The sequence below is a fragment of the Drosophila santomea genome, chromosome 2R (assembly GCF_016746245.2).
Source record: "Drosophila santomea strain STO CAGO 1482 chromosome 2R, Prin_Dsan_1.1, whole genome shotgun sequence".
NCBI classification, from domain to species: domain Eukaryota; kingdom Metazoa; phylum Arthropoda; class Insecta; order Diptera; family Drosophilidae; genus Drosophila; species Drosophila santomea.
Genome location: NC_053017.2, coordinates 18,065,405 through 18,083,080, shown reverse-complemented (window position 1 = coordinate 18,083,080; position 17,676 = coordinate 18,065,405). Strand labels below are relative to the sequence as shown.

The 17,676-nt window shown below is 43.5% G+C and overlaps 2 protein-coding genes and 1 long non-coding RNA gene across 5 annotated transcripts in view; 1 reads left to right on the top strand and 2 right to left on the bottom strand.

The window, feature by feature from the left end:
* The window catches only part of LOC120446043 (exostosin-1), a 60,969-nt gene that overhangs the window by 32,339 nt on the left and 10,954 nt on the right, over positions 1-17,676 (top strand). For both annotated transcript variants that reach the window (XR_005615805.1, XM_039626816.1), the window contains exons 3-5: positions 3,743-3,817; positions 3,978-4,104; positions 5,661-5,780. Coding sequence is in view for 1 of the 2 variants with exons in the window: in XM_039626816.1 (XP_039482750.1) it covers positions 3,743-3,817; positions 3,978-4,104; positions 5,661-5,780 (322 nt within the window). In the remaining variant the exon portion in view is untranslated. The remainder of the gene's footprint in view (positions 1-3,742; positions 3,818-3,977; positions 4,105-5,660; positions 5,781-17,676) is intronic.
* LOC120446051 lies at positions 4,128-5,044 on the bottom strand. The gene is made up of 2 exons (XR_005615806.1): positions 4,997-5,044; positions 4,128-4,892 (listed from the first exon to the last, which is right to left on the bottom strand). It is a non-coding gene; the product is annotated as an uncharacterized LOC120446051 (long non-coding RNA).
* LOC120446046 (lamin-C) lies at positions 11,809-16,753 on the bottom strand. 2 transcript variants are annotated; one of them, XM_039626819.2, is made up of 4 exons: positions 16,154-16,753; positions 13,267-13,861; positions 12,394-13,199; positions 11,809-12,328 (listed from the first exon to the last, which is right to left on the bottom strand). In XM_039626819.2, exons 1-4 carry the CDS (start codon positions 16,552-16,554, stop codon positions 12,208-12,210), a joined length of 1,923 nt encoding a protein of 640 aa, XP_039482753.1. In that variant the 5' UTR covers positions 16,555-16,753; the 3' UTR covers positions 11,809-12,207. The 2 variants fall into 2 exon arrangements, with proteins under 2 accessions (XP_039482753.1, XP_039482754.1); XM_039626820.1 differs by having other exon boundaries at positions 12,477-13,199; positions 16,154-16,750.

Sequence of the window (17,676 nt, the reverse complement as noted above, 5' to 3'; positions counted from 1 at the left end):
CGGAAAACTACAAAAGGTGAATTACGTTGCAGGAGTAGGGAGAAGCAAAAGGTAGATGCTCCACCTGTCAAAGGCAAAGCCCCAATGATGATACTAAATGGGAAATCACAACCTCATTCCCCACCGCCGCCAGTCAGTCAGTTTGTCAGTCACTCAATCAGCCCTAGGAACCAGAATTCGCCGAACAACAAACAGCTCCCGGAAAAAAAAAATCGTTCACAAAGCCCAGGAAAATGAAACCACCCGCAGCAGGAGGGCAACCTTTGACAGCTGGAAACCACTTAAATTATATGCCTGCTGCGAGCTTAGTGGGTTACCGCCTCCTCCCAGTTGCTTATGTTAATTTTCTGCTGGCCTAGGCTCAAGCAATTGACATGAACTGAAGTGACTTACTTTGTGGCATTCTCTCCGCCTCCGCCTCCTAGTGATCCCAAACTCCCCTTGAATCTCCGGTGGCAAATGGTAGCAACAGGTGGGACATTGCAGCAACTTAACTCTGACTAAGTAATTGCAGAGTGTGTGCTGAAATTCTTATTGAACAAAGTTTTCCGTGTTCATAAAATTGCTTTTCATTGGAAACTTGTGGGCGACAATCTTTCCCACATACGAAAACAAAGTGCTTTATTAATTAAGAATTTATTGTGGCTTATGTACATAATTTCTGTGTTAAAAAAATCGACCGGTAACAGTATACAAAATTTATATAAATAAACATATACTGCAAACTTAATTGTATATACCAAGGTGCTCCATTTGCACCAATAAATATGAAAATATAAAATACTCACTAGAACTTGCACTTCATAAAACTGAAAGTTTGCTGCAATGCTTATAATTTTCGCTACACATTTAGCCTTTAAGTGACATCTAAGAAAGTTTTTAAAGGCTCGGAAAAAAGGCAATAAAATCGCCAACTTGTTGCATAAATTATAAAACACGCAACTTATAAACTGTTGTAATGAAAGTTAAAAAATAAATAACTCTTTGAATATGGCACGCAAGTTGCGAGCCAGTTGACGAACTTTTGCACATTTTTTCCCTTGCTTTTTTTTTTTTTTTAAATTAATTAACATCTTTATTTAATATTATTCAGGAACAGGTCAATTAAAGCCTTTAACCTAAATGTTGTCTTAAGTAAATAATCTCTTAATTATAAAATATAATTTGTTTTCATCTTAATATATAGGAATAGGTCAAATTTCGAGTAGTGAGGTTTCAGGTAAATAATATATTCATACTATCATCTTAGAAGCAGCCCAAAATGTCTTCTTTTGAGCCTGCGAATTGGGATAGCCCCCTGTAATCTCCGGGCGAGACGATTACGGTGGGCAGTTAGTCGATCGTTGTATCTGCTTGAGAAGAACGAGATTTGGTCTTCAACAAGGCTCAGGTTTAAATCATTGTGATAAAGAGCTGTTGGGCAATTGTAAAAATGAAAACGAAGAAAAATCGACAACTACAATAATTACTGCCTGCTTCTGCGTATTAATTCTCGGCCATCTGTATTATGCCTAATGAAGTAGCATGTTTTTGCTTTTCCAGCTTAACTGGGCACACTGCCAGTGGCATAAACATCTCTGTTTTAGAAACAGCACAGAAACACCAACAACTTTTGACAACAAACGCGTGTAAATAGTAAAAGTTTGGCTCGCATGCTGTTGGGGTGCATCAACAAGCGGCCCGAAACCATCCAACCGAACTTAACTGAACCGAACCGAATAGAACTGTTCGCCCAACTTGGCTGAAAGCTAAAAATCATTTAATTAAAGTTGGCCGGGAAGAAGGGATCGCAGGACGAACTGAGCTGCTGTCTAAACAAGTGCAACAAATACAACATTGCATGTTGGCGGCTCTTAATTGCTTAAACAAGTAGCTAACAAGCGAAGAGCAAATGTCGAAAAGCGGCTTCTACAACTCCACACATTATATGCATATATACATACATAGATATAAAATAGTGCAGTGACCTGCAGAAGGAGCTGCGAGTGTTCCGACATGTGTAGTCGAATGTATAACCAAGTCTTGTATGCATAATGTTCTCTAATTAGTTAGGCCAAAAACCACGCCCCCTCACAAAAGCACAGAATAAGAATGTGCTTACATAAATTTAATGCAATGAAAATGCTTCCTGTTTTTGTTCCCTCCTTCAGAACAGGCAATTCGAGCTCGTAATAGGTTATTTCAAATATCTTTAAGAGAGTTACTTTAACAAACGCAATTTTAGAGTACATGGCTATTAGGACTCTTAAATAAATTGTATAAATTATTATTCTTCTAGCTTGAGCAAGGACTGCTTGAGGGTGCATTGCGTAATATTATAAACTTTACCAGAAGAGTTAACCCTTTCCCCACTTTCCAAATTGCGTCAACCACTTTGGTTGCCTGCCTATGCATTTGGCAGTGTAATTTTTCAACTCTCGCCAAAATGTCAGAAGCAAGCCAACATGCAATTTATGTTGTTTGCTCAAGATTATTCATAGCAAAGACTGGGACTTTTGCAGGCTGCCCCCAACTCTGTCTTTCACTCTCTTTCTAATGCTCTATACCCAGCTCTCTCTGGCATTCGGTGCGTTGTCAATGTCCAAAAAGCTGCGCATGCAGTTTCCTAATAAATTTTTTTTGCTGATTCTGCTTTTAAAACGCGAGGGTACCGAGCTCAAATTGCTGACCATTTAGGGGAGTTACATGACGAGGGGTCGGGATTTCCGGAAGGGGGCTGGTTGGCAAAAGAGGATGATAGCGATGGTTGTGCACGTTGGCTGGAGGGCAGAACATGACCAACTACATGTAATTTTACGCGCAACTTAACTTGTAAACTGCCAGCACACCGTTCCCTCTGTCCGACTCCAAAAGCACCTAATTCCCGCCCAACTAAGCCACCGACCCCAGCGGACAATGCACATCCTACAACCACACACCCACACACGCACACACCTGATTCAATGTTTGGCGTACATGGCGTATACGTATTATGGCTATTTGATGCATTTCGTGGCTTTGATTTTCGAATTAAAGATTGAAATGGCCACACAAACGCGCTCTGGACTTCGCCTAAAGCGTTCCCCCCGCCGCTTCTTTCAGATTACAATTTTCAGCACATTGCGTAGTCGGGTAACGTGGCGTATGAGTAATGTGAGCAAATGCTAAGCATACGCCCTGTTGAACATGAAGCTGGAATGACTGAAATTCCGCCGAATATCAAAGAGCAGAGCAAAACGAGTTGCATAGAAGCGTTTCAAATGCTAAGCAGCAGGAATAAGACGTGGAGTAGAGGAAAGTAACGTATAAAAAATTAAGAGAAACGTAGTCTGAAGGAAAGCAAGTCCCTTAACCCTTACTTAAATGTGAGCTAAACGAACCCGAGTCGTGCAAAATTAATGCTGAGGAATCTGTCTTCCACCAAATTCCGGAACTAAATACTCTTTTGTATTTTGTATTAAGGAAATTTTTAGCTACGTAAACCATTTTTTAACTCTTTTACACCCGTTTGCAAATTTGATTTCCTTGAGAACCGAATTCGTTAACACACCCCCCGCCACCCCCCATCCATTATCATATCGTAATGCCCTTAAGTTCTCAACGGATGACTGCACATCCTTGGGTTCACATTTTCGTCGCCAGGCACCTTTGTTCAATTAATTGCTCCAGAATCTAATTATGCAATGCCATGGCTCACACTAATTTACATGTTCTGCCCGCTCTTTCTCACTCATTTCCTCTCCCTTTTCCTCCTCGATTGCAGATACGACTACGAGACCCTACTGCAGAATTCCACTTTCTGCTTGGTGCCGCGCGGACGTCGTTTGGGTTCCTTTAGGTAAGCACAAACAAAACCGCCTCGGAAAAAGTCAAAAAAGAAATAAAAACGTAATAAAAAATGGGTGAAAAGCATAAAAAAACAATTTTCATTTTACATTTCACAATGCCATTTTTTCATATTCGTATTCGTATGTTCGTTCCTTTATTTTTTTTTGCAGATTCCTTGAAGCCTTGCAGGCTGGTTGCATTCCCGTGCTATTGTCCAATGCCTGGGTGTTGCCGTTTGAATCGAAAATCGATTGGAAGCAGGCCGCCATTTGGGCCGATGAGCGCCTCCTGCTGCAGGTGAGCCTGAGCATATATATTCATTGATATCTGTGGATGGGTTTATACGGGCCCCTATATATACAAAAATATACATATATATGAAAAATTGAAAGGTAGCTCGTGTGCCACTTTTTGGAGTCGTTTGGTCAAAGCGATTTCATTGTTTATGTGCGCCGCTTGTTTGGATGGCTGGGAGGTGTAGCCCCCTTTTGAAAACAGCCCGAAGAGCTGTCACTTTACGGCGTCACAAATATTTGTTGCACTTTTTATTGGCCCCTTTAAATGTCTGGCCATTTGCCGTTGATGAATATTCTGTAACGGAGCAACAAGATTTGTGCACCTGTTCGCCGGCGTGTCTTTGGCCGAAAACTTTCATGATAAAGTCAACTTTGAAAATAACTTTTTTCTGTATTTATCGTTTGCTATGCTTTTTGAATGTTTTGAACCTAAAATTTCAAATCCCAACAACTACGTATTGCTGTTGACAAAACTACTAGCAAAAGACGGTGATAATTCCCTGTAAACTGAATAGAAAGACACCAAGAATCCCGCTCAAGTCTTTAAGGCTCAACTATGGCTGCTCCATTAGGAGAAGCGCTTAGTCCACTGGTAGTCTCTGTTTGCGGCAAAGATTTCCCAATCAGAGCCAGGTGAGTGGTTCGCAGCTCTTTGTCCCAGTGTCCGCACCTTTTCGTGTTACGCCGCACTGAAAGCCCTTGGACACTCCTTCTCTGTGCGCGTGTCCTGCTTCATTTGTTTGCCTGCCTGCCAGTGTCCTTTTCTTCATGCTCTTGCGCCTCCAATTGCTGCTGTTGCACGCAGAGAAAATAGCACCGACATGTTTGTGTCAAAAATAGTTCCATGTAATCTACTATAAAAAATAAGAAGCAACTGCAATTCAGTCACTTACTTTATCAAACATAGATTTTCACTGATTCGAGAGAAGCAAGTATTTTTGTTTAGCATAGTTTTTTGAAACTTTGACGTGCTTCAAAAGTACGCCTGCGATATTTGTTCTCTCTGTGAACTTTCTTTCCACTGCTGTCGCACTTCATTCGCGACAAAGTCTTGGCCCAATGTTTGCCAATTGGCTTGCCCATTGGGATTTCACCCCCCCCACTGCCCACCACCATCTCTGCCGAGCTGATTTTCCTGCTCCTGCTGCTCCTTCTTCATTTTCCCCTTGCACTTCCTGTCCCCGTCCATTGGCATGTTTGCCTTTGTAGTTTATTGGCAGGAAATGCAATTAATTAAGTTAACTTGAGCAGGAAACTTGAGCACGGACTCACAACTCGACTCGACTCTAACCGACTGGCTAGGCAAACTCTTTATGGCGTTGCAATTTAGTGGGGCAACCAGCACTCCTGCCCTGCAATTATGATGAATGGCACCTGTGGGTGGGTGGCCGTAACCCTTTAACCAATTAAGCTGTGCATTCTAAATTAATGCATTGTTGCCCCGGTGCCGGGATGAGCTGCATCTATTAAGCTGGGATTACGCCTGCACTGTGTATATACCAACCACTAATACCGCTCCTCTTCTCTTCTCTTCTCTCATTTCTTTTGCATATATAGGTGCCCGACATTGTGCGCTCCATACCGGCGGAACGCATCTTCGCCCTCCGCCAGCAGACACAGGTCCTGTGGGAACGCTACTTCGGCTCCATTGAGAAAATCGTCTTCACAACATTCGAGGTGAGTGCTAGGTTTCTCTTGGGGAACATTTGCATGTGTACACGCTGCCTATTTGCGGCTGATAACTTGGCTAGCAGAATGGTGTTGGTGATGGTGAACTTTGCCGGGGTGCGAGGGTGAGATGAGGTGAACTCTGTGGCTCGGAGGTTTCCAAATAGCAACTCGAACTTAGTTGGCAAGTTGTTGCGGCTTTTGTTGGTTCGCTCAATCGACAAGAAACAAGTAACGAGTATGTTCTTTGCTCTACTTAGCGACTCTGAGGTGGGGTATTGGGGCATCGAATACCCGGCAACTTGCAACTTGCTCGATGGAAGTATGCAACCACTTGGTCTCGTGTCTCGGACTTTGGCACACTGTGTGCTGTAATTAAGCTTACCGAACTTTACTTTTATTTGTATTTACGATGTGTGAATATAACTTTCACATATACATTCGTTTGCGTCGTTTTGGGGTAAAGGAGTTTAAAAATAACGGTGGCTATTTTGGCCATTAGGAATATTTTCTTAGCATCAATTATTTTTGGCTAAGTTTTCTAAAAATAATGCTCTTGAAGCCTTAAAAGGCAATAGAGAAGTCGATACCCTATTTAAATATCGATAGCTGAAAGTGCATTTGATTTGTATATGAAAACTACGACCCAGTGTATCTTCCAGATACATTTAAGTAGCAAAACTTTTCCGTTGGCATTGAATTTGAGTTTGGAATACATTTGCCTCAAAACGCCGACCGAATGCCTAAAGTTCGGGGTGGCAAGTTGAGTGGGGTGGCAAGTGGGTGGGTGGGTATAAATAAAACACACGCATTCCGCACATTCTCGGGCATGCAAACGGAGAACAACAAACAGCGAACAACAAAGTTATCTGCACACAAATGGCAAGCAGAAATTCGCGAGTCTCATACACACGTTGTAGAGGACCAGAGGAGCGAAATGCCAAAAGGGCGGGTTGCGTTTTCCGGGGGGGCAGACGCGAAAAGCAAACTAAACCGCCGCCACTGGAGACCACTTTTCAACACTCAAATTGACACACAGCCAGGGTCGGAGCACAGAGATGCAGAGATGTAGACACATTCACGACAAGGATGCACGGCATTCAATTTTGTGTAATCATAGTGGGGAGAGGGGCTAGCTGGAGATGAAGCTGAAGCTGAAGCTGCACCGCCCTACTGCCAACTGAAACCGGAGACGACTCCCAGTTCGCATCCAGATTCGCGATTGTGGCGAATCTTCTGCATGCTCCATCAGTGAGAAAGAATAGTACACAATCACAAACTGAAATATTAACTCTAATTAGAAAATTGTAAGGCAAAGTCTAGCAAAAGTTAAAGGTTTAAAGTATATCTTATTTAAGTCACTTATGTTCAAAGAACTTCTATGAAGTCCTGTAAATATGGAAGATTATAGTGCTTATAGAGAAATTTCAGGTTAGGTAACAAAATTCTTTCCCTACTTATCATAATTTAGGATTAATGGTTCTATATTCTATAATTTTTTTAAGATTTTCGCTCAGTGTGCCCACACCCTTGTGCAGCAACCTAGCCATGTTAACCCATGACGACCGACAACATTGCAGTGTCGTCGAGTCTGTCGCTCTGCTCGTTGACAAAAACCGCAGCCCAATGGAGCGGCAAGGGAAATGGGGAGCAGAGAGTTGTTCAGATTGCGGCTCCATTGCCAGGATTCTCCACTTGTGATCCCCCTGACCCCGCTGGCCTCGGGGCTCGTTCATTTGCCTGCGTTTTGGCTGGTAATAATCAATTTGCAGTTACAGCAACCAAAATGTGTGTAACCAAATTAAACACAAATATTTTTACTATACCTTGTGACCGCCTCCAAAGGACATAAGGACGTAAGGACGAAAGGACGAGGGCTATGGGGGTTTGCCAAGGCAATTAACGACTCGGTCCACAATCGACCAGAACATGGTCAACAAAGGACACGCATAGAGCGTTTAGTTTGATTTATGTGAAGGTAGGTGAAAGCAGTCCCTTCCTCCATTTCTCCGCTCCTCATTTCCTCACTTGGCCAACTAATTTGGCCTGCTCTCTAATAAATATTATTGGCCGGCGTGAAGGGGGCGGATGCTGTTTCGTTAAGCAACCCAAGTTAATTGGGTTTTGATCGACCTGCTGCCCACAGACATCACGTTGGAGATTTATGACTACATATATCCATAATAAACAAAATCGTTTTTCAAATGGATATTGCCAAATCAATTTAAAGAGTCATTGACTATTTAAATGTATAGTTTACATATATTTCATTTTGTTTGCAACTCCCATGGGAATATCATTTTATTTTAAATGCATATCTAATGCGTGATACGCTTTGATGAAACCCTTTGAGAGCAATTAGTGAGTAGACATCTATGACTATTTCCCCTATAATTTTGCTGTGAAACTTAAATTGCGCCACGAAGTGTGCATCAGAATTTGTTTGTGCACAAGTTTTTCGTTTGGCCTGCATTTTTGCAGCGCACATTTGATTTATGGGTCGCGATTAAAAAGATGAATTGTGGCATTTTCGACAGGGCGGAAGTGGGCGGAAGGGGCGGGCATAGGGATAGGGAGAGGGGAAAGGCGCAGGCAGAGACATCGGACCACGCCCACCTGCTGAGGTGTGGCACGTGCATCACGTAATGGCCGTGTGCACAATCCTTTCTGCCTTATTTGACCCACATTTCGCATATGGCCAGGAATGCAGCTCCACAGGGGTCAAACATCATGTCTATCCTTGTGGATAGCTGCATTCTCCACTTTCAGCCGCCTTTGCGTCTCTTTTGCGGCTTTAATATGCAGATGAGTTCCTGAGCTGGCCCAAATACTTGATGTGTGCGCGTTTGGTTGCCTCGGGCAAAACAATTCCAGAATATTTATAAACAGAATAAATTCTTTCAGTGCAGGATGTGGTGGCCCCTTTCGGGGAATGCCTTTATAATTTGTTATTATTAATTTTGCACATTTTTTTGCCGCCCCTCATAGCACAAGCATCGCCTTAAGGTTGGCCACTCACGTCTCACTTTTGGAGCGGAAAGTTCCTAATAATCCTTTAGTCCGGGACACGTATGAATATGAATGGAACGGAGTTCGGGGCGGGTCTTTGGGGGAATCCTTTTCCCTTCGCTTACACTTAAGACCCGTTCATGCGGCAAATTGATTTAGGCATAAACAAGCCCAGAACGCTCTTAACCCTCTAAAGCCCAGAGCTACGAAAAAGTGGCAAATAATTTCGCCCGCCTCAACTGGCCTTGTTGGAAAATCTGCTCATTCTGGGCGTTGAACCGCATGTGACCAGGCGATGTCAGTTTTTCCGGCGTATCCTTTTGCCACTCGCTCCTCTGCCATGAAAACTGGTCCATTAAAGTCAACAAACTAACAGCCAGCTGACGGTTTTAAGAGGGGGTTTTCTGGGCTTTTGGGTTCAAGTTTGAGTTTGGGTTCGGGTCAACCTTTGTTTACCCTCATCGCCTGCTGTTGCTGTTGTTCTTGCTATTGTTGCTATTGTGGCTGCTGTGCAAGCAAACAGCAAAGGTGAATATAAGCAGGGGTTTTCCATGGAACGGGTCGTAGGAAAAACAAATTAAGCAGTTATTTGGGTTGTTAGACGCTCCAGCCACGCACACACATCCTGAATCTCATCCTGAATGTGGCTCTGTTTTCGATGGCCATACCCTTTATTAGACAGTGAATCGCACCACTCTTGACCCAAATTATGCCATATAACGTAAATTTTATAATAAAGTGGTTTGTCTTAATTAAATCAATTAGGTGTGATTGGAATTCGTGAAAAATGATTGTCACTGCAGCTCATAAATGATTGGGATTTTATCATTATAAGTTTGCTAAATAAAACGAAATTCGGACAATATCAGGCACATTTAAGCTTAATTATTTAACCGATGCTCAGCTTTTGCATAAATTGTGGCAGCTTATCCAAAGATTTAAAATCGAGAATATTCCACTTAGGCTTCTCGGTTTTTAAGCACAAATAAATTCCTTCGACACATTGGCACTCAATCCCAACCCCTTCGCCGACATTCCCAATTATTTCAATTAATAAATCAAAAATTGAACCCGAAGTAAGACCACAGTCGAACTTTTGCAACATCCTTCGAAAGGAAACTACTGGAAACTAAGTGCGTAGGCCGCAGAATATGTGTGTGTCTGAAGCTGAATGAATGGAAATCGTTGGCGGCTGATCCCAAGATTTGCATAATTTTATTGTGTGTTGAACTTTCGACTAACCAGGCCGGTAACCAGTAGACCAATCTGTGTGGGGACAGCCCGGTAGCCGATTGGCCATGCCCACAGAATCCCCACAAAAAGGTCACTCAAAGTCCACTTACCCGAACTTACTGTCGGCCCACAGTGGCCCCCAAAATCTTGGCCTAAGCCCCAAAAGTCTCTTTGTGTGTGTGCTCGAGTGTGTGTGATTTGGGGCCGAATGGATGTGACCGATAAGCGTGTGCCATGCACTCAAGTTGTACAGGGCGGCGAAAAGCGGAAGCTGGTAAAAGTTCGAAAATGGTCACAAAAATTCACAAAACAACTAAATAAACCACAATAAGCCGAAAGTTTGGGTTTGGGCTCGAAATGTTCTGCATACTAGCGTGCACTGCGGAAAGGTAAACAAACTTCACAAACATTTTGAAATATTTCTTAGCAATTTGGTGACTGTGAACAAATCACGTGAAAAAAGTCATATCTTTGTGGAAAATATTAAACATCAAGAAACTTAAGCTTGTGATGCCGACAGATTTTTTATTGATCAAGATTTCAAATGTTATGTTTTTCCATGCAGACTTAACGCTCTTTGTTTCTGGTGTTTTATTTGTTTGTTGGGCTTTGTGGCTTTGGTTTTCATGCAACATAATATGTTGCATACTCGCAGGCAGATGGCAAAAGAAAGAAACTTTCTCCTCAACTGTCTGTCCCGTCTGCTTTGTCTCATCGAGGCGTGCGTTTCAAAGCACTGCCACTGGCCACGCCCACTCACCTGGGCGGGAAAAGTAGCAGGGATCCTGAAAAAAGCAGGTCCTGTGAGCAGCAGGAATCTAGGTAGCATCAGCAGCTAAAAGTGGAGGTAGAAAAACAACTTATTACTTTGACTAATCCTATTATGCGCATGCAAACGTGCGCCAAGGAGGAAAAAACTTTGCCGAGGAAAACTACTTTGAAGTCAACTGTCTGCCCGCCTACGCTTCTCAGCCTTCTCCGCCTTCTCCGCCATCTCAGCCGTCTCAACCGCTTTCACCTTTCTCCGCCGCCTTTCTCTCGCATTCATTCCATTGAATCGTGCACTCACTCAAGCGCCGCTAAGTTGCCTTAGTGGCTGCTCCATGCACTGCGAGAAATGGCTGGACAATAGATAACGCAATATGGCTTTGGCGACGCGAAGTGAAAGGATCTTCTTCTTCCTGACAATGCTAATTCCTGTGGAGTAAGCTGGAGGATGCAGTTGGAACAGTGGGACGCTTAAGGATTCAAGTATTACAGTTTGCAAAATTCAATTGATTAAGAAATTGACCAAGAAATATATTGTTAAGGCCCGCAACTATTTATTTCTAAGCTTTATTTTTGCATCCGAAACAGCCGAGTCCTTTATTAGTTCGAACGGCAGCCCCAGAATTGTTTAATAGTATTTCTACAACTGCCCGAAGCTGTCTATTTGCTCCATTAAAAACTTTGGCCCCAGTTTGCTCGACCTTTCCCCGTGATCCAACCTAATTTATTTTCAAGTTGTAAAGTTGCAAAACTTTTTCGTTGACCTCGTTCGGTTTTAGCCCACAGTTTTGCTCCCAGCTGCACCTGTCCCCCGACTTCTTGTAGTTAATTTCCCCCACTTAGCTGTCCATTATGGCCTGGTCCTGGACCCCAGATAGTGCAAAATGCCGCGACAGCATCTCAAGAACTTTTCCACGCGCAAATCCAACTCCTCTGGCCTAAGCCGATTTGGCTTCCTTGCAAAAAGATATCAACCAAACAACCGACACCGGGCTGCGAAATCTCATTAATTGATTTTCCAGCCAAGTTTCTTGTAACATTTATTTGTATTTATTTTTGTATTTTTACCAAAATGCATGTTCTCATCATAAATTAGAGAGAGAGAGTGTAGAGCGTGAAAAAACTTACTTAAACATAGGAGACGCATAGAGTCAAAGACATCAACTAAGGGCACTTAAACATTTAACATTAAGAGTTGAACAAGATTTGATTGTTGTACATATGTAATTCACATTTAGCTTGATATGTGATAGACATCCATGTGCCTATGTATGCAGAACAGATCTGTGTGGTGTGAATGTGCAGCTCGGAGTCTGTGAGTCTCTGCGGTGAGTTGTGGTTTTGGATGGGCCTGATCATCAAGCCGAGCCAGTCCGATTCGAAGGTGGAGTGGTCCCCGTCTAGAAGAGCAGGGAGAAGAGACTCCTCACGCCAGTGGAGCCAGCTCCGGAACCGAGGGTAAAGCCCGTGCTGGGCGTGCCGCTGCTGCGATGCCGCGAGGTGTGGCTGGAAACGTTAGCACGGACACGGTCGTAGCTGGCAACATCCTGGAATGCAAAATATATATCGTAAATTATATATTCGAAATGTGTAGATCTATAGCATATCGTACTGGTCGAGCACGAATTCGAGGTGTCTGCAGTGGCGGCAGATGTCGCAAGTGCCGCATGTGTTGTATATGGACAAGACTCTCACCTCTTTGTCGGCATTGGCCAGCACCGAACGCATCGAGTTGGCCACCGGCCACTTCTTCTTCATCACCAGGTTGTTGGGTGGATCGTGTGCGGTTCCGGCATCGACGGACCAAATGGTGACACTGGCACCGCCAAGCACCTTCGATCCTCGCGAGAACTTGAAGGCCAGTTCTTCGTCGCCGGCAATGCGGGTTAGCTGCCAGCCCGTCAGATTGATCTCCTCGGTACCCTTGTTGTGCAGCTTGATGAAACGTCCCTCCACGTCGGCCTCAATGATCTCCAGATCTCCCTTGGCGGCGGCATTCACCGAGTACTCGGACAGGGTGCGATCCTCGCTCTCATCGATCACGGTGCGGCGACGCTTCACGGCGCTGGATCCAGAGATGCCAGGTGTAGCCGAGCGACGTCCACTGGGCGTGACCCTGCCGGATCGGGAACTGGCACTGGCGGTCAGGTGGCTGCCATTGCTGGAGATTCCGGAATCGGCAGTCGGACGACCGGGCGACTCAATGTTCAGACGACGCTCCTCACCGCACAGCAATTTGTCGTAAGCGGCAATCTCGAGATCCAAAGACACCTTGATGTCCATCAGATCCTGGTACTCCTGCAGCTGGTGAGCCATCTCGTCGCGCATGCGCTGCAGTTCGGCCTCCAAGGAGGCGATGTACTGGTTGTGGCGCTGGCGCTCCGTGTCCAAGAGGTTCTCCAACTCCCGAATGCGAGACTAAAGCAATTGGAAATGGTTATTTCAAATTACAACTGGAAATCTGATTGCCAATGGGGGTACTCACATTCAAGCCAGCATTGGTGTTCTCCAGATCCTGCAGCTTGGCGTTCAAGCCGTCGATCTTGGTGCGCATGAGACGAACTTCCTCGGTGGCATGAGCAGATCCCTGGGCAGCCCTATTGGCGGCAGCCTTGAGGTTCTGGATCTCATTGTCGTACAGCAGCTCGATCTCCTCGCGATTGGCGCGCATTTGACCCTCGTACTGATCACGGAGTTCCTGGAGCGATTGCTGCAGCTTGTCCTCGTATTGGCGCGACAGTCTGCCGTCGATCTCGCTGATCTCGATCTGGCGACGGGATCGGGTCTCGGTGAGCTCCTGGGTGTGCACCTGATCCTTGAAGGCCAGCTCCTCGCGCAGGCTCTGGTTCTGGTTCTCCAGGTCGACGCGGGCCAGCGTCTCCGCCTCCAGCTGCTTGCGAAGATCATCCAGTTGGCGGCGCAGGCGTTCGTTCTCCAAAGCCAGCTCCTTGGCCTGATCCTCGAACTTCTTGCGGTCGGCCAAGGACTGGTTGTACTTGCCATTCACATCATTGTAGCGGGTCTCATACAGGCGGGCATTGTTCTCGGCCACAGTTGCCTCCTTCGTCTTTTTGTCGAGTCTTAAATGTAAAAGGGAAGTTATTATAGAATTATTAATCTTTTATTACAAAAGAAAAAAGAAAAAAGGACGTTGTAAATTAGTAATATATCATTTCCTTGCCTGAGTAATCCCTCGAAATGTAGATGGTTCATAAAGTCAATTGTTTTTTGACTTTTTTCTACATGTGCTCATTAAATGACGTCACTTATCTATATCGAGTAATAATAACTGAGTCACATGGCGACTCACATTTGTTTTCGAAAGCTAAAACGCTCTCTTTATATCGCAAATGTATTATTCATTTTATTTATTTAAATGATATAGTCGCTTGTAAACTCGTTCATCGATCCTCCATAGAAGAATCAAATACTTTAACGTTTCGAGGTTTTTGTTTGCCTTGGGAGAAGTCGTCACATGCCATTAGCATAAAGTAGCCCGGCTATTTCTGACCAGTTTCCCCGCTGCGCCCCCTGTGATTTATGGGTGGCATACAGTTCAAAGCATTTTATTTTTTGTATTTGAAATTCTGTTTGGCCAAAAACAAACTTGCTATAAAAAAATAGCCACGAAAATTCCACAAATAGTCCCTGCATATTTTCGGTTGGCAATTTTGATTGTCAATCTGCGACTCGCGTGGTTGGCACGTTTATAAGTTATTCTTTATAACAAATGCCATGAGTTCAACTATGGATTAATTGACTTTACATGCCTTGCATTCAATGAAAAATTTATTTAAATTATTTATATAGTTCGGCGCCTTTTATGGCGATTGTTTTGACCATATTTGAAACCTTATTTTTATGGATTCTAAATTTCCTATTCCGTTTCCACGATTTTTCTGTTTTTGATTCTGCATCGAGAAAATGTAAACAGTTTTCGTAGCTAATCAAGAAAAGTTGTGTAAAAATGGGGAAATAAAAACAAAATAGATTCAAGGTTGCTTTGTTTGCGTTCTAGATTTTCCTTATTTCCCCATTTTTATTTTGTGCGTTTTGTGTGTGCGTGTTAGAGTTCCATTTTTCCTCCCCAATTCCTTGCGCTGACCTAATTTGTTTTCATGTATGCTATTGTCACCATGGAAGAAAAATAGAAAATAGAAATTCAACTAAAAATATTTCAAATATTTAAGCACAGTCAGAAGTTAACAAATTAATATAGTTAAAGAAATATGGAAATTCAACAAAAGAGAAATCTTTTATCTTCTTATACCACAAGTTCCCTAATTCTGCTGCAATCTTATCGTATCTAATCATAAACAATTTCCTTTGTTATTCCGGTGCGTTTCTTCACTTTAAGGCACGCCTAAAGTAGCTTAAAAATCAAGTTTACCCAACATTTAGGCACCCGCCTTTTAGCCAAACTCGCAACTTCGTTAACACATTGCAAAACACAAACAACAAAATATGGCTATTATGACTTAAAAAAACTTTGGGCCTCATCGCGCAATAAATACCAAAAATAAATATTGCCTGATAACGCTAACGCAAACGACGCGAAACGGAAATCTCGCAAATGGAAAACCTAAGCAGCCAAACATTTTGTTGACATCACACCAGAAACTGGTATTACAAATGGATCTGTAACTGGGTGCCATGACATCATAGTCTTGTAACCTTCATTGGAATTTAAGGCGGTATTTCGGTTCTTGCTATTTGATTTCCCAATTTTTGTTGGTGGTTACTTATTAGCTGGGAACTAAACATTTGCATAAAAATGTACAATGAATTCTGGAAGTGTAAATGCAAAAAATAAACAACACCGAAAGAGTCGAGAGAGTTCCCATGTGCGTGGCTTTCGAAATGTGCTTTTGGCATGACATCATCGGCCTCGCTCGCTCTCAGTCTGCCCCGTTTTCTATCTATCTCTGTCGCTGCCTACATATAAAGAAAATAACCATACAAACTTGGGTTCCTATCTTACTAAAACATTTCTCTAAACTTAGTAATACATCTTAAATATGCCATATGAATACCATAATATAATACAGATTGTTATTGATTTTGCCAAGCCAGCAGAAACTTTTGTTCTGGTCAACTATTCAAAATAAATTATTTTAAAATGCTCTTATTTCTAAAATTGACTACATAAAATGGAATATATTTCCAGAAATCACTGGGCGACTGTACTACTTATTTTCAGATCGCAAAGATTGCGCATTATTGATTCCGCACTTTCTTGAGAAAGCTCCCAAAGTTACCCGCATTTTCTGCCAGTGCCTCGCTTCAGTTGCCCGGCATGGCTTTATGCATATGACATCACTGGCTGATAATACGCTGTTACCAATACCAAACCCGCTGTCTTAGAGCTTTACCTCGGCTTCAAGTCGTCGTTCTCCTCCCAGAGACGCTTGATATCGATCTCCAGCTTGGCCTTCTCCTTGGCCGTCTCATCCAGCAGCTTGCGGGCGGCGGCCAGTTCCTTCTCATAGACCGCCTTCAGATTGGAGGTCTCCCTGTTGACGGTATCCTGGGCGAGATTCAGTTCCTGGGTGAGCCGGCTGTTCTCGTTCTCCAGGTTGCGCATGCGATCGATGTAGCAGGCCAGGCGATCGTTCAGATGCTGCAGCTCCTCCTTCTCCTGCAGCCGGCTGGTGCGCGTGGGCGAGGTGGGTGAGGTGGCGCCCAGCCTTGAGGAGGTGGATGCCCCGCCCACCGGCGTGGAGGTGGAGGCGCGCGAGACGCGTGTGTTCAATGTGACGCGGCGTGCTGACATTTTTGCAATGTGTGTTCTTATTCTTTTCGGTTTTTTGCGAGGTGCGAGGTGCGAGCTGCGAGTTGCGAGTTGCGAGTTGCTAGTTCTTAAGTACGTAATCCTCTCAAGTCTCTTTCAATATTTTCCAGACGTTTGGAGCTGAATTTTTGCTTGCACGTCCGCCTGCTTTGACGACTGAAAATTGACTGAAACGTTGCCTCGAAACGAAACCGAACGGCTATCATCGACAAAATTAGTCGTCGTCGGCGGCAGCGGCGGTCATAAAAAGCCAAATACAACACGAATGCGGCGCTGCTCTCTCCATTTTTTCCGCTCTCACCTTTTGGCTTTATTATTATTGTTGTTTCGCCTTCCACCACATTCGTTTTCCCATTCCAATTCCCATTCGCATTCGTAAGAGTTGTTGGGCTTTCCTATGTACAGCTGTTTGTGCCTCTGGAGCTCTAAATAGAAATCGCCTCTAACGCACCCAACTACCCAACTCAACTAACAAACGCCAACTGGTCCCAAAAACAATTTCTTCAGATTTGGTTTCATTTCCCTAGAAAATCCTAGAAAATCTTCAATAAAGTGTCTTAATATATATTTTACGATATGTTTAAGAAACACATGTTTATGTTAAGTTCTAGCATTTAACCTTTTTTGTTCCATTGAATGAGGCTGCACTGTACCTTTTGGCGGAATCCCAGCGATGCATTCCAATCTTCAACAAGATCTTCATTGAGTTGCCCAAGGTTAATGAACGGCAAGTGATACAAAATTAGAAATGGTAATACAAAAATAAATGGAGTGAGTTTCTATGTGAGATTAAAGAAGGTGTTAAACTTTTAGAGAATATTGCAAAGATTGATTATTATGATTATTAAAGATTGCCTAACGCAATTTCCCTTCGGCATCATTACATTTTTCCGCTCGTTCGCCGCACATTTTCATTATGATTTGTTCCACTTTGGCTGGCCGCATAAATGAATGGCCCTTGAAAGGGATTGCGACACATGAAAATCGTCGACCACAATGAAAGCCCGCCCACATATCATCAATTCCGTGCCATTTGGCCCACAGTTCGTATGCACAATGTGTCACTCGAGCTTATCGATCAGCAGCGGGTCAATTATGGCCCAG